The sequence below is a fragment of the Nomascus leucogenys genome, chromosome 19 (genome assembly GCF_006542625.1).
Source record: "Nomascus leucogenys isolate Asia chromosome 19, Asia_NLE_v1, whole genome shotgun sequence".
NCBI classification, from domain to species: domain Eukaryota; kingdom Metazoa; phylum Chordata; class Mammalia; order Primates; family Hylobatidae; genus Nomascus; species Nomascus leucogenys.
Window position 1 is genome coordinate 49,580,782 of NC_044399.1, and position 22,060 is coordinate 49,602,841.

Genomic DNA, 22,060 nt, shown 5'->3' on the forward strand with positions numbered 1-22,060 from the left:
CGCGGGCGTCCAGGACCGAGATCCAAGCCTCTGAAGCATGTCTTCGGTGCGCTTCCCACGCTGGTTTCCACTGCTGTTTACAAAAGAAAAGTTTCGAATTGAACGTTGTATTCTCTGGCCTTTCTTACGATGTAGGCGATCCTCTGATTTTATTGACGTGGTATAACGATCACATCATCAGGTCGGAGAGTGGCTTTCCTTGGTCCTGACCTTGTGGTATGAGTGTTTTGAACACCAGTGGTATTGGAATTTTCATTTCTGTTCTCATAGAGTACATGCACGTGTCACCGTATGCCCCAGAAGTCCTCTTTTTTGGCGCATCCTAATTAAGGGAGAGAAACAGGAAACAAACTTTTAAATACGTAGTACAGCAGAGGCGGGGTAGTGCTATAAAAGAAAATAAAACAAGGAAGGACGATAAGGAGTGGGAGCGCGTTAGTATTAAATGAGGTGATCGACAAACACATCACGGAAATATTTGAGAAGAATCCTAAAGGAGAGGAAGGAGTGAGCTGCCATTCCAGTCAGTTGGAACAGCAAATGCAAAGACAGGCAGAAGAGTGCCTAACCTATTCCATGAGCAGCCAAAATGCCAGTGTAGCAGAGGCAGAGTGAGTTAAGGGGAGAATAGTAAGAAACGAGGGCCGAGGGGTAAGAGGGCAGGCTTTTGCTCTGCGTTTGATGCAAAACCACTGGAAGATTTTAAGCAGATAAGGAACAGAAATTAACTTTGTTTTTAATATTCTTTTGTTTGGAGACTGGACTTTCAGTGTAGAGGAGTTGGTTAGAGATAGGCAGATTCACAGTTTGCTCTGTGCTTGTGTATATTTAACTTTTGAATAGGTAATATATACACATGATACACGTGATACAAACTTTAAAAGATACATAGTGAAAAGTCAAGTTGTTTCCACTTTTATCTCAGCCATAACAATTGCCCTGATAGGAAGCAATTATTTTTACAACTGTATTTTATATCTTTCAGGGATACTACATACCTTTTCAAGCATATACATACTCATTTATGTGTATGAAATACGGGTGTATTATTTTTTACATAAATGGTACCATATATATATATACACCTATCTCTACATTTTGCTTTCTTTTCTGTCTTAGAAATCCTTCTATATCAGTGCATAAAGTTCTGTGTCATTGATATGGCTGCATAAATCATTTTGTCTGAGGTTGGAGGATCACTTCAGCCTGGGAGGTTGAGGCTGCAGTTCAGCCGTGGTCATGCCACTGTACTCCAGCTTGGACAACAGAGCGAGACCATGTCTCAATCAATTAGTTAATTTTTAGAAATAAAGCTGCTGGGTCAACAGATGTGTGCCTTGTATTCAATAGTTGTGATTGGAGTTGACAAATTGTCCTCCATGGAGGTTGTGTCAGTTTACACTCACATCGACCATGTATGAAAGTGCCGTTTCCCCCACCCCTTCCCCAGCATCACCTGTCATTGTATCTTGCTCGTCTTGCAGTGTATCTTTGCTCATCTGATAAATTAAAAGATGGATGTATCATTGTGGTTTGAATGTGGATTTCTCCAAATCTCAGTGAGGTTGAACATCTTTTCATATTCTTAAAGAACCCTTTTTTTCTATGAACTGTTCATATCCTTTGCACATTTTTCTTTTGGGTTGTCACTTACTGATGTGTAGAAACTTATATTAAGATACGAATTGCTTGTATTTTTTTTTCCAATTTATAATTTGTATTTTTTTCCTACATCAAAAGGATAGGAATTGCTTGTATTTTTTTACTTTGATAGGAATTGCTTGTATTTTTTTTTCCAATTTATAATTTGTATTTTTTTCTATATCGAAATAAAAAGTGTATGTGCGTGTGTGTGTGTGTGTGTGTGTGTGTGTGTGTAAAAGAAAGAGAGAGAAAGATAAATTTACTTATCCTTTCCTTTGTGGACCCTGAGTTTTATGTCAAATTTGAAAAGATTTTTCCAGTTCTGAAATTATTTTTAAAATTATGTTGTGTTTCCTGTTATTTTATGGTTTTATTCTTCACATTTGTAATGTATTTTTAACTTATGTTTTTAATGCAGCAAGATTACCTTATGCTGGCTACTTTGGATGAGAATGAGGAAGTGATAGATGGAGGCAAAAAAGGAGCAATTGATGACCTTCATCAAGGTGAATTGGAAGCATTTATTCAAAATCTTAATTTGGCGAAGTATACAAAAGCTTGCTTAATTGAAGAAGATGAACCAGCTGAAAAAGAAAATTCCAGTAAAAAAGAAGTAAAAATACCTAAAATAAATAATAAAAATGCAGCAGAAAGTCAAAGGACATCAGTTAATAAGGTGAAAAATAAGAATAGGCCAGAACCACATTCTGATGAGAATGGCAGTACCACACCAAAAGTAAAGAAAGATAAACAGAACACCTTTGAATTTTTTGAGAGACAGACTTTGTTACTTAAGCCTGGAGGCAAATGGTATGATCTGGAGTATAGCAATGAATATTCTTTGAAACCCCAGCCTCAGGATGTTGTATCTAAGTACAAAACCCTTGCTCAGAAGCTGTATGAGCATGAAATCAACTTATTCAAAAGTAAGACGAATAGTCAAAAGGGAGCCTCTTCTACCTGGATGAAGGCAATTGTGTCATCAGGGACACTAGGTGACAGGATGGCAGCCATGATTCTTCTTATTCAGGATGATGCCGTTCACACACTTCAGTTTGTAGAAACTCTTGTGAACCTTGTTAAAAAGAAGGGCAGCAAACAGCAGTGCCTTATGGCCTTGGATACTTTCAAAGAATTGCTTATCACAGACCTTTTGCCAGACAATCGGAAGCTGAGGATTTTCAGCCAGCATCCTTTTGACAAACTGGAACAGTTGTCCAGTGGCAACAAGGACTCAAGAGATAGAAGACTGATAGTATGGTATTTTGAACACCAGCTGAAACACTTAGTGGCTGAATTTGTGCAGGTCTTAGAAACTTTGAGTCATGATACATTAGTAACCACTAAAACTCGAGCCCTTACCGTGGCTCATGAGCTGCTTTGTAACAAGCCTGAGGAAGAAAAGGCTCTTCTTGTGCAAGTGGTAAATAAACTGGGAGATCCTCAGAACAGAATTGCCACAAAAGCATCCCATCTGTTAGAGACATTACTTTGTAAACATCCCAATATGAAAGGAGTTGTGTCTGGTGAAGTAGAAAGGCTACTCTTCCGCTCAAATATCAGCTCCAAAGCTCAATATTACTCAATTTGCTTTTTAAATCAAATGGCTCTGTCCCATGAAGAAAGTGAACTGGCTAACAAATTAATAACTGTTTACTTTTGCTTTTTTCAGACTTGTGTCAAAAAAAAAGATATTGAATCAAAAATGCTTAGTGCCCTTTTAACAGGTGTGAATAGGGCATACCCTTATTCCCAGACTGGTGATGACAAAGTGAGAGAGCAGATTGACACACTGTTTAAAGTGTTGCATATTGTGAATTTTAATACCAGTGTGCAGGCTTTAATGTTGCTTTTCCAAGTAATGAATTCTCAGCAGACAATATCGGATCGATATTACACAGCATTATACAGGTAAGAACATACCCTTCCAATATGAGACATGAAATAATAACTTGATGTAGTACAGCACAAGCAGTGCCCTCTGTGGGGCAAGAGAAAGAGTTAGAAAATTTGGTTTTAGGCCCCCTCAGCAGCTTGCTACTCGCCACCTTCAAGTAAGTCACTTAATCTTTGTTTCCCTGATGGGCACAAATGATATTAGATGCTTCGAATACATTTTTCATTTTGAGAAGTTGTAAAATACAGAAAAATACCCAAAAGAATCATTCATATCTACCACCTAGTATTTCAGAATTAATATTTTGCTATATTTGTTTTAAATCTTTTGGGATATTAAAGAAATAAAATTGCAGATATAATTGCAGTTTCGGTCTTCCCATTCTCCTCAGTCCTATATCTTTTCCCTGCTGTCTTTCACACAGTTGAAGGCATTCACGCAGTAACTCATTCAACAAGTATTTTCTGAGTGCCTGCAGTATGGTGCCATGCTCTAGGTGCACAGGAGGCATAGCAAACAGAAATCCCACCCCTGGAGGCACTCACATTCATACTGGGGGAGGTGGCAGAGAGGGGAGCTGTGGTAAACAAAGTATGTTAAGTAGAGAGTTTTGGGGGGTGCAGGGTGCAGGGGTTTTTTTGTTGTTTTTTAATGGAGATTAAGATTTTCTTTACTGAATTTTGCAACTCACCCATTGAGGCATCATATTTTCAGCAATGTGTAAACAGTTTGGAGCTGTTTAAGAGACAGTCGAACATAGCAACTGTGTTCAAGAAATTAATATATTTCCTTCTGATTCATTTTTATATTTTTACATAGATATATCTTGTGAGAAAATGTGGAGTAGTGGTTAGTATCTTAGACTTAAGCCACGCCACCTGGGTTTGAGTCCCTGCCATTAGTTTTCTGTGTAATTTTGGGCAAATTACTTGATCCCCACTAAAAACCTATTGGTAGACATAATTCATCCCATGTTATCATCCCTAAGTGGATTTGTCTGTAGGATGGAGAGAAAAGCACCTATCTCATATGATTATTATGAAGATTTTGAAACTTGCACAAGGTTCTACAGCTTGGAAGTGACAGAACTGGGGCTTTAATGAAGGTTGGGAGGTTATGTGTGTTAACCCATGTAGTCTTTCTATGTATATTAAGTGCTTAACAGTGCCTAACGCATAGTGCTATGTGAAGTGTTGGCTGCTAGCCTTATTACTGATACTCATCCATGTTTCTTTAGTTTCATCCTCTTAACAGCTCTCCAATCTGTGAGGTACAATAATTTATGCAAGGTCACACAGATATTAAGAGACCAAGTTAGGTGGCAAGTCCAGGTCCACTTGCTGTAGAGTTCATGACATTTCATAGCACTGATTGCTCTGGTCCACTAAAAAGACTCTCAGAAGCCTTTCCACAACTCTTTGAAGTAACATACTTAACATTGTTAATTTGAAAAGAGTTCCAAGGCTGAAAATGTAGAGGTTTCAGGATCTTGAGTTTTGTTTTTGTTTGTGTTTTTGTTAGTTTATTTGTTTGTTTTGAAGGGGGGTGGTTTGATTATTTTGAACTTTTGATGGTCATAGGAATTTTTAATTTTTAGAAAGTGTTTGGAATCTATTAGAAAACATTTTTCTGTCTCTATTTAACATCATAGTCTAACATCCTGAGGAAGGGTAAATTTTTAAGTTTTTGAAATTACTATTTGCCAAAAGCTCTCACAGATGAAGTTTCTTAACAGGCCTTTAGGCCTTCTTAAAGTGTTTGTTTGCTCTTGGTTTTATTAAGAATCCTTCACGTTAAGAAAACCCCTAGTTAATTGAGGGATAAAAGAAATGACATGATTTGGTTTACAAAAACATTTATCAAAACATTAGGAAAATATTTCATGAAATGATAGAGACATGTCTCTAAATTCTTCTCAGATGTTTCTGTTGATGTGAGATGGAATTTATGCCTAAAAATAAATTGCAAAATGGATGGAAATGTTGGAAAATTTAAATGTAAAGAGAGAAAATTGAATAATCCAGAATATCCCAGAATATTACCAAAAGGGTGATATTTCCCAGAGTATTCAGAGGAATAGGAAAGTGCTTCACAAGCTTAAGTATTTTTCATTTCTAGTATTAGTAGGAAAAAATTAATGGAAATGCTTAACACAAAGGAAGTAATGATTCCAGGTGTTAATATAGCTAATCTGGAGGATTGTGTTAATTCTGGGTGTCCTAATATCTGCAGGTCTAGACTGGTTGGGGACGTGTAGGATTCAGCACTTAGGATAGGGAATTTTTAAAGTATCATGAGATCAGAGTAGAGCAGCCTACAGAAGACAGACATTAGGGAGAGACAAGCACATAACAGCTAAATAGGTTCAAGTATTTGGAAAACTGTCATGTAAAAGTATTAACTGCCAGGCACTGGGGTTACAACAGTGAATAACACAGGCATAATCCCTATTTCATTGGACCTTGGGAAAGGCAGGAAAACCAAGTTTGTGAAACTATGAAGAACACAAACATGGGACTGAGAGACTAATAGAAGAACCAATTTTGGATACTGTGGACATGCAGAGAGTTGGAGAGAAGCACTCTGGGCAGTGAAAATAGCGTGTATGACATTGGACTAGAGATTCTCTGAAGTCCTTAGAGTTTAATTTTCTGCTGTTCATCTATGGTCTTCACTAAAATCATAAAGAGGCAGCCTCTGGTCCCCCTGCTAGTAGGTAGTTATACAAGGACAAAAACCCAAATCTTCTAATGTTCTGCTTTCATGGGTCAGTTTTCACTGTCTGGTTTTAGATTAGCTTTTCTGGTGGGGTTCTATAAATACTGTTAGGGCTGTGCCCTGTTGATATAGAAAACAGAAAAACACTTGGAAAAGAGAAGAAAACCACACACTCAAAAATGCTTATTCCTATGGCTGTTGTTGTTGGTTTTTCCTGGTGCCATCATCATCCTTTTCTGGTCATTGACTTCCATCTTACCTCTTAGGGCAGGGTCTCTTGTTCTAAAATAAGCAGCAAAGTTATCCCTGACTAAGATGAGGTTAGTAGCTATTTCTAATATCTGACCATTGGTTGTGGAGATGGTTTTATACATAAATATTTGACCTTGGTTTTGTTTTGCAGGAAGATGTTGGATCCAGGGTTGATGACGTGTTCCAAGCAAGCTATGTTTCTTAACCTTGTCTACAAGTCTCTGAAAGCTGACATTGTGTTGCGCCGGGTGAAGGCTTTTGTGAAGAGGTTACTTCAAGTTACTTGTCAACAGATGCCACCATTTATATGTGGAGCTTTATATCTTGTGTCTGAGATCCTTAAAGCAAAACCAGGTTTAAGAAGCCAACTGGATGATCATCCGGTATATTTTACAACTGCTTTTTAAATTGAGTGGGTGCTGAAATATATTGGTTGTTTTTGTTTTGTTTTTCTTTGCTTCAAATGACAGTAACCTAGTTCTCTGGAGCATATGAGTGTGAGTTCTGGAATAGGACAAACCTAGATTTTAGTACCAGCTGTACAGTTTACTAGGTGGGCATGTTGCTCAACTCTTCTACTTGCAATAAACTGTACTATACTAGAAGCTACCATTATATGCGATTTGGAAGACTATAAAACTTAGTAGACCTCTTAAGTCTTCTTCCTTAACAATGAAATGGAACTAATAATAGTACCTACCTCATAGGGTTATTTACAAGTCAGAAATTTACTTGAGGGCTAATTGTTTTCAAGTATTAGAGTCCCTAAGGCTCAGGGGTTCTTAGCTCAAAACTTAACTGTGTTATGTTTAGAAATAAGGATGTGGTCTCCTCTCTTGTTTAAATACCATTGATAGCCATCATTTTACTTTATTAGAACTTTCACGTTTCACCAGAGTTGCAATAAGTAAAACTACATCACATAATGGAGCACAGACTTTATTGCAACTTCCAGTTGATTTATGTAGATTTATGAAACTATGCTTTTGTTAGGAGTCTGATGATGAAGAAAATTTTGTTGATGCAAATGATGATGAAGACATGGAAAAATTCACTGATGCAGACAAAGAAACAGAGATAGTGAAAAAACTTGAGACAGAGGAAACAGTTCCTGAAACTGATATAGAAACCAAAAAACCGGAGGTTGCTTCCTGGGTGCACTTTGATAATTTGAAAGGTGAGTTTTTTTCATCTTTATTCTCTTGAATTTTTAAACCAGGGCGTTTGTTTCTCTTTGATTTTCATAGAAACTAGCATTCTACCATTTTATTTACTTATTTATTTATTTATTTAGACAGAGTCTCACTCTGTTGCCCAGGCTGGAATGCAGAGGCGTGATCTTGGCTCACTGCAACCTCTGCCTCCCAGGTTCAAGTGATTCTCTGCCTCAGCCTCCCAAGTAGCTGGGATTACAGGCATGTGCCACCACACCTGGCTAATTTTTGTATTTTTAGTAGAGGTGGAGTTTCACCATGTTGGCCAGGCTGGTCTCAAACTCCTGACCTCAGGTGATCTGCCTGCCTCAGCCTCCCAAAGTGCTGGGATTACAGGCGTGAGCCACTGTACCTGGCCCACAGTTTCTTAAAGTAATGTTTTAGGGATAGAAAACTTTCGGTTCAAGATAGAAACTTTAAGTGATTTTCTGTACACACACCAAACTAAATTAAAAGTCTATTAATAGAATGTTAGAGTAAAAAAAAATCTTAGAAATGCAGCCTCTTCATTTGAGGCTGTGAAGAAAACACCAGCCTTGAGGTTCGAGAAATGTGGTGCCAGACCCATTTCTTCAACTTGCTTTGGGACTCACAGTCAAATTAATTCACCTACAAATTTCAGTTTGTGAAGTACAAAAGAGAAGTCTGATAGCCACCAGAAAAGTTTGAGAAGAATCCATCAGTTCCCCTGAAGACTAAACTGAGAATAATCCTTTAGAAGGATGAAGAGCGTGTGTGTTGGAAGGTAGTTAGTTCCTAGTTTGTTCTGAAAATCTTTGTTTAAAATTTTTTTAATCCTGAGTTTCTAAAAACATGAAGATAATGTCAGACCTGTTCCAAGTGAGAATTATTTCTGGGCATACTTTCATGACAAATATTTGAAGCACTCTAAAGCTCCAAAAGACTTTAGACCTAGTTCATCTTCAGATTATTTCCATCTTAACGTTTCCAACCTCTTTGACCCCAAAATGGGCACCTTTTGTTGCCATTTAGAAAAGGGAGAAGTTTGGGGTTTTTTGGTTTGGTTTTTGTTTTTTTGAGACAGGGTCTCACTATGTCACCCAGGCCAGGCTGGAGTACAGTGGGCCATTATGGCTCACTGCAGCCTCAAACTCCTGAACTCAAGCGATCCTCACACCTCAGCCTCCCAGGTAGCCAGGACTACAGGCTCATGCCACCAGGTCTGGCTAGTTGTATTTTTTGTAGAGACGAAATCCCACTCTGTTGCACAGGCTGGTCTCGAACTCTTGGACTCAAGCAGCCTTTCCACCTTGGCCTCCCAAAGTGCTGGGATTATAGGCATGAGCCATTGTGCCCAGCCAAGGGAGAAGTTTTGAAGAAGTTTTGAAGGGAGCTTTTACTTACTTACTTTTGAGTCAGGGTCGTGCTGTGTCACGAAGGCTGGATCACAATGGCATGATCTTGGTTCACTGCAACTCCCGTCTCCTGGGCTCAAGTTATCCTCCCACCTCAGTCTCCCGAATAGCTGGGACTACAGGCACACACCACCACACCTGGCTAGTTTTTTTGTTGTATTTTTTGTAAGAGATGGGGTTTCACCATTTTGCCCAGGCTGGTCTCGAACTCCTGGACTCAAATGATCCACTGGCCTCAGCCTCCCTAAGTGCTGTGATTACAGGTATGAGCCACTGCACCTGGCCTTAAAGAAAGCTTTTGGTGTTTGGGATAAACATGTTCCCTGCTTTATTCAAGAGCAGATGATAGCTCAAGTACCAAGACAAATTCTTGAGGGAGCTCAGAGTTTTTAATCTAGGTCGCTTGGCCAAGTAAGAATGTTGGAGATATCTGTTGAGAATATTAATGGTGGTGCTTTTAATGACCCCTTGGGCTAGGAAGAAAGCATTTGAGAAATCGTATTTTTTTTTTTGTTATTCCTAGGTGGGAAACAGTTAAATAAATACGATCCATTCAGTAGAAACCCTCTGTTCTGTGGAGCTGAAAATACAAGTCTTTGGGAACTCAAAAAGGTAAAATAATTTCAAATTGTCTTTTATTCATATATGCTTATTTTTTATTATATATGCTTATTCATATATATTATTTTTTTTTTTTTTTTTTTTTTTTTTTGAGACAGAGTCTTCCTCTGTCACCAGGCTGGAGTGCAGTGGCATGATCTTGGCTCACTGTAACCTCTACCTCCCAGGTTCAAGCCGTTCTCCTGGCTCAGCCTCCCAAGTAGCTGGGATTACAGGCGCCCACCACCACGCCCAGCTAATTTTTGTATTTTTAGTAGAGACAGGGTTTCACCATGTTGGCCAGGACGGTCTTGATCTCCTGACCTTGTGCGCTGCCCACCTCGGCCTCCCAAAGTGCTGGGATTACAGGCGTGAGCCACCGTGCCCGGCCTATGCTATATATTTTTGCCCTTGAGGATGTAATGCCTTGAAGTTTTTGTTTTTTTATGATAATTATAAGCATTAATAAACATTAAAAGTCCACATTTGGGGGAAGATACTATGTGAAGTGTTCATTTTGTAGAAAATCTTAAGTGTGCATGTAAAATAAGGATGTTATTATACATGGGTTATAACTGTTGCTTTTTGTAGGTAGATTATTGCATATAGAGTTGAGAAAATGGATGAATTTTGCTTTATTCATTAGATATCTCTGAAAAGTTTTGTAATAAAATTTTTTGCAAATAAAGTTACTTTTCTGAATTTGTAAGAGGAATTCATATTTCTAATAACCTTTCTGTGACTTTTTGTGTAAAGCCAGTAAGTATCTTATGCAGCTATTCTCAAAGTGCGGCCAGACCCTTAAGAGTTCCTGATACCTTTTTAGTGAGTCGGCCAGGTCACAGCTCTTTTCATAGTAATACCAGTACATTATTTGTTTTCATCACTGTGTTGACGGTGGCACTGATACTATAAAAGAAATGATAGGTAAAACTGCTGCAGCTTATCCTGAATAAAGACAGCACCAAGCTGCATCAGAAGCCATTATATTCATCACTGCCACATATGTGCAGTTAAAAAAAAAAAAGCCAGTATAACTTAAGAATGATGACACAGGGAGAATTATTGATTTTAGTATCTTGACCTTAAAGTAACATGTCTTTTTAGTATTTCGTGTGCATACATAGCAAGTATGCGTAACATACCTCTGCTGCCTCCCTATAGCGTGAAGGTTGTCACGTGTCTCAAGGACAAGTGCTTACCAGTTGTTGCAAGCTCATCTAGCTGCTCTTTCATGAAAGACTGACTGACAAACTAGTTATTCAGGTTTACGTATTTGGGAGATATTTTCTTGAAAATGAATGAAACAAAAAAGCTGGCAGTATTTGTTGTCAGCAATAAAATTCAAAAATAAAGCTTTCGAGCAAAGATTAAAGTTTTAAAAATCTTGTAACCACCACCTTGAGCTTGACAGTTTCTCAATTTGTAAAACTTTACTGATGAAATCAGTGGTTCTAACAATGTGATTTTTGTGGTAAAATATAACGAAATGTGCCAACGTTTGGAAGGACCGCATACGGTATTTTTCCAATGACCAATGCACAATGTTACAAATTCTTTTTTTTTTTTTTTTTTTTTTTTTTTTGAGACGAGAAGGTTCTGTCGCCCATACTGGAATGCAGTGGCGTGATCTCGGCTCACTGCAGCCACTACCTCCTGAGTAGCTGGGATTACAGGAGCATGCCACCATGCCCAGCTAATTTTTTTATTTTTAGCATAGACAGTGTTTTGCCATGTTGTCCAGGCTGGTCTCGAACTCCTGACTTCAGGTGGTCCACCTACCTCAGCCTCCCAAAGTGCTGGGATTACAGGCGTGAGCCACTGTGCCACCTGAATGTTACAAATTCTTGAGTGAATAAACGATTGATTCAAAGTAAACCAAATAATTTTAAGTAGCAAGTACCAAAAGCCAATTGAATATGGGTTTCAGATTCCATATTACAACTATCTTTGGTTTTGGTATAGTACTAAAGGAGAAAATTCACAGCTATGTGAAAGACTATTTTCTACACGTGTGAGGCCAGATTGTATATTTCAACATGGAATACAGAAGCAGATGAAATAATCCACTCTCTTCTGCTAAGCCAGACATTAAAGAGATTTGCAAAACTGTAAAATAATACCACTCGCTATATATTTCATCCCGAAGCATAATTATTTTTCTCTTTTTTTTTTTTTTTTGAGACAGAGTCTCGCTCTGGCTCCCAGGCTGGAGTGCGGTGGTGTGATCTCAGCTCACTGCAAGCTCCGCCTCCCGGGTTCACACCATCCTCCTGCCTCAGCCTCCCGAGTAGCTGGGACTACAGGCGCCCACCACCACGCCTGGCTGATTTTGTGTATTTTTAGTAGAGGCAGGGTTTCACCATGTTAGCCAGGATGGTCTCGATCTCCTGACATCATGATCCGCCCGCCTTGGCCTCCCAAAATGCTGGGATTACAGGTGTGAGCCACTGCGCCTGGCCGCATAATTATTTTTCGTAAATATGCTACTTATTAGTATGTAGTAGCTTTATTGTTTTTTGTTTGTTTGTTTGTTTGTTTTGAGACGGAGTCTTGCTCTGTCGCCCAGGCCAGAGTGCAGTGGCACCATCTCAGCTCACTCCAAGTTCCGCCTCCCAGGTTCACTCCATTCTCCTGCCTCAGCCTCCCAAGTAGCTGGGACTACAGGCGCCCGCCACCACGCCCAGCTAATTTTTTGCATTTTTAGTGGAGACGGGGTTTCACCGTGTTAGCCAGGATGGTCTTGATCTCCTGACCTTGTGATCCGCCCGCCTCGGCCTCCCAAAGTCCTGGGATTACAGGCATGAGCCACCGCGCCCGGCCACTTTATTGTTATTTTTAATGGACCTATAAGTATTTACAATTTTTCTGTTTATTTTTATAACATAGGTGTCTGTAGATCTAACCCTGTTAAATAGAAACTGATGAAATTTTTGGTTTTTAAATGTAGGACATGGTCCTGAGACCAAAATGTTTTGAGAATCACTTTTTTAATGTATTGGCTTAAATTTCAAATTTTTGCATTTTCTTTTTTGTTGTTGTTGAAATAGAGTCTCACTCTGTCACCCAGGCTGGAGTGCAGTGGCGCCATCTCAGCTCACTGCAGCCTCGACCTCCTGGGCCCAGGCAATCCTCCCACTTTAGCCTCCTGAGTAGCTGGGAGTACAGGCGCACACGCACCATCACACCCTAACTATTTTTGTACTTTTTGTAGACATGGGTTTCGCCATATTGCCCAGCCCAGTCTCAACTTCTGGGCTCAAGCAATCTGACTGCCTGAGCCTCCCAAAGTGCTGGAATTACAGGTGTGAGCCACCACACCCAGCCCAGTTTTCTTAAATAAGCTATAAATATACTAAGAGTCAACCTTAGAAATATTGATATTATTCACATTTTTCTTTTTAGTTATCTGTGCATTTTCATCCCTCCGTGGCCCTTTTTGCAAAGACCATCCTTCAGGTGAGTCTAAAATAAATCCAAAGATGAGAAATAAGAAAAAAAAGTATCATTTTAGATAATCAATAATTGATGATACACTGTTTTCTCTAACAGAGAGAATCTTGTACATTTTACTGCTCGTATAAAGGAGCAGTGACTTGTTTCATACAGAGTAGCAGATAACTTCTCCCACTCTGAGATGAGTAGAAGCAATAAGACATTGAAAGCCACAGCGGTTATTTATTTATTACCTTCTAGCTCCTCTCCTGGAGAAAGACTGCGTCACTTTCCCATTTGCTGTGTTTGCCACTTCAGGGTTTGGTTCCTGATTAATGGTTAGATGGCCTACATTATTAATATTAGTCTATCCATCAAATCAACATTACATCCTAGAATGTGTATGTATATGTATCTGTGTGTTTAATTTTTTAAGTATAATGTACATGAGAGAGATATTTGAAGAGTCATTTATTGCATATTTGTATCTTCAATACAGTGTAATAGAAATTATCTTTTTCTTCTTTTTTCTTACCTGGATGAAATAGATATAATTTGAATTAAGTTTTTAAATCCCCCCTCCACTTTTCAGGGAAACTATATTCAGTATTCAGGGGACCCACTGCAGGATTTCACTCTAATGAGATTTTTGGATCGATTTGTATACCGAAATCCAAAGCCCCATAAAGGCAAAGGTATGCTTCTATTTAGTGAATTATTTCGCTTTCATTTTTAATACATAATAAACAATACGAGCTTATACCTAGGTTTTGCATTATACTGTCATAATTTTACATTTCAGAAAACACAGATAGTGTTGTGATGCAGCCTAAAAGAAAACATTTTATTAAGGATATTCGTCATCTTCCTGGTAAGTATAAAGCTTAGACAGTTGAAACTGAAAACACAATATAAGACAAAGATGCGTAAATTGTGTTATTCTTTGTTCTAATTTATCAGAATAAAACCTGAGCATCAAAGACATTATCCATCTTTTTTTCCAAGAATAGGTATTCTTAAATCTACTGTATCTGACTGGGCCTTTTGTTGTTGTTGTTGTTAACTTTATTACAGCAAATTTGAAACATATCCAAAGTAAACAAAATAGTATGATGAACCCCCCCATTACCATCACCCAGCTTTGACAGTTATCACCATTTTATCATCCATAGCTTCATCAACAACTCCTATGTATATAATTATTATTGCTTACAATTCAGACCATCTTAAAGCTCTCTAATATTAGCTTAGCAGCACAAAAACCCACAGCTGGTTTTGTCACAGAGCATCATTTTAAACTTAATAACCTACTTCTGTATTTGCTAGCCATCTTCGGAATCTGAGTCTTGTTCTATTCAAAGCAGACATTTCTTTGCATACCAGATCTCATCTCCCTTTTGTTCAGAGACTAGGATTAAATTAGACCTTATAGATCATTTAATTTCCAGTGACTTACTTCACAGAGGTCCAGAGACATAAAAGGACTTACCCACAGTTAGTAAGTTAGAATTAAAAGCCAAATCTCCTTTTACTCAGGATGAGTCAGCTATTTTTATTCTGAAGAGGTAAAACTAATTTCTTGTAGTTCCTTATTTCTTAGTTTTCCTCAGTATAAAGGAAAACTCTGTTTACTTCCTGTTTATTCCCAGAATGGCAAGCATTAATGGCAAGCTTGTCATTTTTTGAGCTGAAAATGACAAGTTTAAAGTGATTATTTATTAAAATAACTCTTTGAATTTTTTGTTTCTCTTGAAAGTTGGGTCCTGGATGCAATTGAACAACAGTAAGGGAACCCTGTTATTTCACTGTAACCGCACTGACAGCTATGTACTGCCTACTTTATGCTGTAGCCAGTGAAGTTTCAAACATTGGGTCTTCTCCAGACTTTTTCAGAGATTGTCCCTTGCACTCCAGGGTCCCTTCTGTCTACCTTCCTCACAATTCTGTGATTTTTAGAATTACAGATTATGCTGTATTTTGTCTTAAGAGCTTGAGTAACGTAAAGGGGATTGCTATATTGTTAAAATGTTTAAATTTATTTTTGTAGTGAACAGTAAGGAGTTCCTTGCAAAAGAAGAAAGCCAAATACCAGTGGATGAAGTGTTTTTCCACAGGTACTATACATAATATAGTTTCATTTGGGGAAACTGCTAAAATTTAAATTTTTAGATTTCATAAAATGCTTTATTTTATGAAATAATCTACTAGTTCAATAATCTACTATGTGTTAATAGACCATGGAACATTAGTGGGAGAAGTGGCCTTAGTTTTAAATGCTTCATTTTATGAAACCTAATCAGCATATTTTGAAAAGATCAAAGGATATGTCTATGTTTGTTAAGAAAATTTACGAATCAGTCATTTTGCTAATCTTAATATATCTTAGTAAAACTAAAGTAAATTTGGGAGTTTTGTTAATTTAGCATATAAATTTTGTTCTATGCTTCTGACTTTTTGGAATTTAGCCTTTAATTTCCTTTTATAATAATTTTCTTTATAGGCTTAAAATCTACCTTTAATGTAGATTTTAATATAATACTTTAAAATCTAAGTTTAATATAGTGATAACTCATGGGTAATTTATCCAGACCATGGCCCTTAGAATGGATTCAGAAAAATTCAGTGCACTGCTATAGAAATAAGTCCTAAACCAACTAGTATCATAACCTAATGCCTTATGATAGTAAAGTAGCTCTTATCTCATCTGGTTGAGTGGTTAATTAGGTTTGATTTGGCTTGTTTTTTAAAATCATTTAGAATGAATAATTTTGAGGGTTTGATTACATCTGTAAATGGCTAAGTTTTGCTGTATTCTAATATAAGAATAGGGCTGTTAAAATATTATCTTTGAAATGTATTACACTTAAAAGATTCCAGCTACTTTTTATTGAGTTAAACTGTTTTCTATATATTAGATACAAATTTCAGTCATTTATTTCCAATTGAGTATACTTAAGATTTTACAGTTGTGGTTTGCCACTGGTCATAGGTGCTTTGATTATAGTAAGATTAGACCTTTAATAAAATTGTCAAATATATAACATGAATATTATAGGTATTATAAAAAAGTTGCTGTTAAAGAGAAACAAAAACGGGATGCAGATGAAGAAAGTATAGAAGACGTGGATGATGAAGAATTTGAAGAGCTGATTGGTAATTTGTTTTGTTGACTCTTTGTAAAATAATCTACTACTATGTGTTAATAGACCATGGAACATTAGTGGGAGAAGTGGCCTTAGTTTTAAAAAATCATTTAGCTAAGAATATCATGCAAATCACAGTGGAAGATTAAGAAATATTTGGGGCCAGGCGCTGTGGCTCACACCTGTAATCCCAGCACTTTGGCAGGCCGAGGCAGGAAGATCGTTTGAGGTCAGGAGTTCGAGACCAGCCTGGCCAATATGGTGAAACCCTGTCTCTACTAAAAACCCAAAAAAATGAGCTGGGCATGGTGGCATGCACCTGTAGTCCCAGCTACGCGAGAAGCAGAGGCACGAGACTCGCTTGAATCCAGGAGTCAGAGGTTGCAGTGAGCCAAGATTACGCTACTGCACTCTAGCCTGGGTGACAGAGTGAAACCCTGTCTCAAAAAAAAAAACAAAGAAATATTTTTATGATATATGGTAATTCACCCACATTTGCACCAGAAAAATACATGATTTGTGCTTTGGATAGTCCATATAAGAAAACATTTATATTTGCTTAAGTCTATTCAATGTCACAGCCAAATCTCATGTGAAATAGAAATCCTTTTTACTATTCATAATCTATTATAGTATATCAGTACTAATTGATAGCAATAGTCTACTATTTGATCTTTTTTATCTTTAATCCACAGAGCTAGAGAAATTTTGATTGAAACTTAATAGACTTAAACAAAAAACATGGTAAATTGGAAAGACTTACACTGATTTCACGTTACATATTTTTTTGTTGTTGTTTTTTGGGGTTTTTGTTTGTTTGTTTTGAGACAGGCTCTCTCTGTCTCCCAGGCTGGAATGCAGTGGCACAGTCACAACTCACTGCAGCCCTGCAGCCTAGACCTTCTGGGCTCAGGCAATTTTCCTGCCTCAGCCCCACCGGTAGCTGGGACTACAGGTACATGCCATGATGCGCGGCTAGTTTGTTTTTGTTTTTTTGTTTGTTTGTTTGTTTTTCTAATAGAGATAGGGTCTTGCCATGTTGCCCAGGCTGATGATCACTCCACCTCAGCCTCCCAAAGTGCTGGAATTACAAGCATGAGATGTTACATATCGTATCACACCTATTAAAAATTAGCACTTAAGTAGTTCTAATAGAGTAAAAAGGACTACAATTGCTAAATATCATTTTATTTGATATTTATCCTCATTCCATAAAAGAACTGTAGAAAGAGCCGAAATTAACTGGATCCTTCTTTAGTTTTGGGATTTAACTAAGATCAGTGTTTCACAGGTTTGTATACATTACTAAGACACACTAGCAACAGTAACATTTATATTGTTTTGGTGTTCACTTGTCATAAACAGCAGAATCATGACTGTTAGAATAATTGATTCAGATACAAGATGCATGTCAAGCTTGTCACTCTTTGTTGTATCTCACAATTTCTATATTCTCTGGCAGACACATTTGAAGATGATAACTGTTTCAGCTCTGGAAAGGATGATATGGATTTTGCTGGGTAACATACTTCTATCTTCTCCTCCCTATTCTAGCATTTCCCAAATTGTTGTCCCTCAGAACAGTAGACCACAGAACTATATGATAAAGGGGAAATGTATTCAAGTAAGTTTGGGAAGTGGATACAGTACCTTCATCTTTGACCTTTATAAAGCACATTATTATTTACTCTGAGCAGTCTGCAAAGCTTTCTCCTTCTAAGTCATTTAATAGCCTACTGCCCTAGTAGTCAACAAAACACTACTTTAGAAAATACTGCCTCCTCTTGTATTACAAGTTGTGTTTTTTTCCAGCAATGTGAAAAAGAGAACAAAAGGAGCTAAGGATAACACATTAGATGAAGATTCAGAAGGTAGTGATGATGAACTTGGTAACCTGGATGATGATGAAGTTTCTTTAGGAAGTATGGATGATGAAGAATTTGCTGAAGTTGATGAAGATGGAGGAACATTCATGGATGTGTTAGATGATGAAAGTGAGAGCATTCCAGGTAAGCATTTTTTAAAATAAGACATAAACTGTATCTTCCTCACTTTCTTAGCCTTAAGTTTGTTTTTCTGCTAAAGGTTTTTAATATAGCCCTGTGTTTAAATTAATACTCATGTCAGCCAGAAACTTAAAAGGACCTTTTCCCTTCTTGTTTGGAGCTGAAGGGTTTTTATTGTGTGTTACGTGTGTTTTCTTTTAAGCAGCTTTTTGAGTTTTGGACTTTTACTTTAACCAGCAACTAGCTTCTCTGTACAATACATGTTGAGCTGAATGCTGCCATTTTTTAATAGTAATTAGCAGTTTATAAAAGTTAATCAGTATTCATCATAGCCCAGCATAGATGAAGGTGAATATTTTATCTTGTTGTAAATTAGCAAGGAACACCCAGAATTGTCTCTAGACTGTTGTCTGACCTTTCTGTCCTTCCACATACCTCCAGCATGCACATGCCTGCCCAACATTCTTCTACTTACTCTGAACCACAGGAGAAGTTTCTTGTTTTAAGGGGTTTTATATTATTTGGTCTTATTAATGAAGCTATTTAAAAAATTTTGTACTTGCACAAAATATTAGAACTGTGCCAATTCTTAGAGTCTTGCTCTCAGTCTGTCCTCAAGCCTATGCTAGTGGAATTACAAAACCCACATGGAATAGCAGTATAGTGCCTTACCATCAGAATAAAGATTTTAGCATATCTTGGAGTAATATTTTCCAGTCCTATTGTTTTTCAGTTGCTTAATAGCAAATTTTTTCGTGTAACAGAGCTTGAAGTCCACTCCAAAGTCAGTACTAAGAGAAGCAAGAGAAAAGGTACAGATGATTTTGACTTTGCTGGCTCATTTCAAGGTAAGAAAATGCATTTAATATCTTTTAAAAGCAGTGTCCATGTGAAAGGTGTCATTATCATTTTGGGAAATGAACTCTCCTAAATTTAGTTAATAAAATTCAGGGGTGGTGGGGGTTCTTTTTAAGAAAGATGTTAAGTGGAAATTATTTTCCACATTTTGAATTGTTTCTCGCATTCAAATATCTCTAGATCATCTTTTCATTCACTTTTTTAAAATTTGTTATCATTATTTCAATTGTTTTTGGGGAACAGGTAGGGTGTTTGGTTACCTGGGTAAGTTCTTTAGTAGTGATTTCTGAGATTTTGGTGCACTCATCACTCAAGCAGTACACTGCACCCAATGTGTACTCTTATCCTCCACTGCCTCCGACTCTTCCCCCCAAGTCCCCGGAGTCCATTATATCATTCTTAAGCCTTTGCATCCTCATTGCTTAGCTCCCATTTATAACTGAGAATATAGAATGTTTGGTTTTCCATTCCTGAATTACTTCACTTAGAATAATGGTCTCCAGTTCTATTCAGGTTGCTGCAAATGCCATTATTTCTCTCCTTTTTATGGATGAGTAGCATTCCATGGTATATGTATACCATATTTTCTTTATCTACTCATTAGTTGATGGGCATTTAGGTTGGTTCCATATTTTTGCAGTTGCAGATTGTGCTACTATAAATGTGGGTGTTTAAGTGTCTTTTTTATATAATAACTTATTTTCCTCTGGGTAGTACCCAGTGGCGGGATTGCGAGATCAAATGATAGTTCTACTTTCAGTTCCTTAAGGACTCTCCATACTGTTTACCACAGTGGTTGTACTAGTTTACATTCCCACCAGCAGTGTAGAAGTGTTCCGTTATTACCACATCCATGCCAACATCTGAAATTTTTTTTATTTTTAAATTGCGGCCATTCTTGCAGGAGTAAGGTGGTATTGCACTGTGGCTTTGATTTGCATTTCCCTGATAATTAGGGATGTTGAGCATTTCTTCATGTTTCTTGACCATTTGTATATCTTTTGAGAATTGTCTGTTCATATCTTTAGCCCACTTTTTGATGGGATTGTTTTATTCTTGCTGACTTTTTTGAGTTCCTTATAGATTCTGGACATTAGTCCTTTCTCGGATGCATAGTTTATGAAGATTTTGTCCCACTCTGTGGGTTGTCCATTTACTCTGCTGATTATTTATTTTGCTATGCAGAAGCTTTTTAGCTTAATTAAGTCCCATCTATTTGTTTTTGTTGCATTTGCATTTAGGTTCTTGGTCATGAACTCTGCTTAAGCCAATGTCTAGAAGAGTTTTTCCAATATTATCTTCTAGAATTTTTATAGTTTCGGGTCTTAGCTTTAGGTCTTCGATCCATCTTGAGTTTTCTGCATAAGGTGAGAAATGAGGATCCAGTTTAATTCTCCTACATGTGGCTTGCCAGTTATCCCAGCACCATTGGTTCAATAGGGTGTCCTTTCCCCACTTTGTTTTTGTTTACTTTGTCGAAGATCAGATGGTTCAAAGTATTTGACTTTATTTCTGGGTTCTCTGTTCTGTTCCATTGGTCTACATGCCTGTTTTTGTACAAGTACCATGCTATTTTGGTAACAATAGCCTAGTAGTATAGTTTGAAGTCGGGTAATGAGATGCCTTCAGATTTGTTCTTTTTGTTTAGTCTTGCTTGGCTATGCAGGCTCTTATTTTGTTCCATATGAATTTCAGGATTGTTTTTTCCTAGTTCTGTGAAGAACGATGATGGCATTTTGATGGGAATTACATTAAATTTATAGATTGCTTTTGGCAGTATGGTCATTTTCACAATACTGATTCTACCCATCCATGAATATGGGATGTGTTTCCATTTGTGTGTGTCTATGGTTTCTTTCAGCGGTGTTTTGTAGTTTTCCTTTTAGAGATCTTTCACGTCCTTGATTAGGTATATTCCTAAGTATTATTATTATTATTATTATTATTATTATTAATTTTGGCAGGTGTTGTAAGGGGGGTTGAGTAATTGATTTGATTCTCAGCTTGGTTGCTGTTGGTGTATAGCAGTGCTACTGGTTTGCATACATTGATTTTGTATCCTGAAACTTTGCTGAATTTATTTATCAGATCTAGGATCTTTTTGGATGAGTCTTTAGGGTTTTCTAGGTATACTATCATATCATCGGTGAATAGCGACAGTTTGACTTCCTCTTTACTGATATGAATGCCCTTTATTTCTTTCTCTTGTCCAGTTGCACTGGCTAGGATTTCCAGTACTATGTTGAATAGAAGTGGTGAAAGTGGGCATCCTTGTCTTGTTCCAGTTCTCAGGGGGAATGCTTTCAACTTTTCCCTGTTAAGTATAATGTTGGCTATGGGTTTATCACAGATGGCTTTCATTATTTTTAAGGTACGTCCCTTCTATGCCAATTTTGCTGAGGGTTTTAATCATAAAGGATGCTTGATTTTGTCAAATGCTTTTTCTGCATCTATTGAGATGATCATATGATTTTTGTTTTTAATTGTTTATTTGGTGTATCATATTTATGGACTTGGCGTATGTTAAACCAGCCCTAGATCCCTGCATGGTGTATTATCTTTTTGATATGCTGTTGGAGTCGGTTAGCTAGTATTTTGTTGAGGGTTTTTTGCATCTGTGTTCATCAGGAATGTTGGTCTGTAGTTTTCCTTTGTTATGTCATTTCCTGATTTTGGAATTAGGGTGATCTTGGCTTCATTGAATGATTTAGGGAGGATTCCCTCTTTCCCTATCTTTTGGAATAGTTTCAGTAGGATTGGTACCAGTTCTTTGAATGTCTGATAGAATTCAGCTGTGAATCCATCTGGTCCTGGACTTTGTTTTGCTGGCAATTTTTTTATTACTGTTTCAGTCGTGCTATTTGTTATTGGTCCGTTCAGAGTTTCTATTTCTTTCTGGTTTAATCTAGAAGGGTTG

The 22,060-nt window shown here is 37.4% G+C and overlaps 1 protein-coding gene across 1 annotated transcript in view; it reads left to right on the forward strand.

Moving 5' to 3' along the window:
- CEBPZ (CCAAT enhancer binding protein zeta) overlaps positions 1–22,060 on the forward strand; it is a 29,007-nt gene that overhangs the window by 386 nt on the left and 6,561 nt on the right. The window contains exons 2-13 of the mRNA XM_030800564.1: positions 2,063–3,555; positions 6,663–6,894; positions 7,505–7,688; positions 9,625–9,713; positions 13,107–13,160; positions 13,729–13,831; positions 13,939–14,007; positions 15,184–15,250; positions 16,192–16,289; positions 17,742–17,799; positions 18,092–18,288; positions 19,050–19,133. Coding sequence (XP_030656424.1) covers positions 2,063–3,555; positions 6,663–6,894; positions 7,505–7,688; positions 9,625–9,713; positions 13,107–13,160; positions 13,729–13,831; positions 13,939–14,007; positions 15,184–15,250; positions 16,192–16,289; positions 17,742–17,799; positions 18,092–18,288; positions 19,050–19,133 — 2,728 coding nt within the window. The remainder of the gene's footprint in view (positions 1–2,062; positions 3,556–6,662; positions 6,895–7,504; positions 7,689–9,624; positions 9,714–13,106; positions 13,161–13,728; positions 13,832–13,938; positions 14,008–15,183; positions 15,251–16,191; positions 16,290–17,741; positions 17,800–18,091; positions 18,289–19,049; positions 19,134–22,060) is intronic.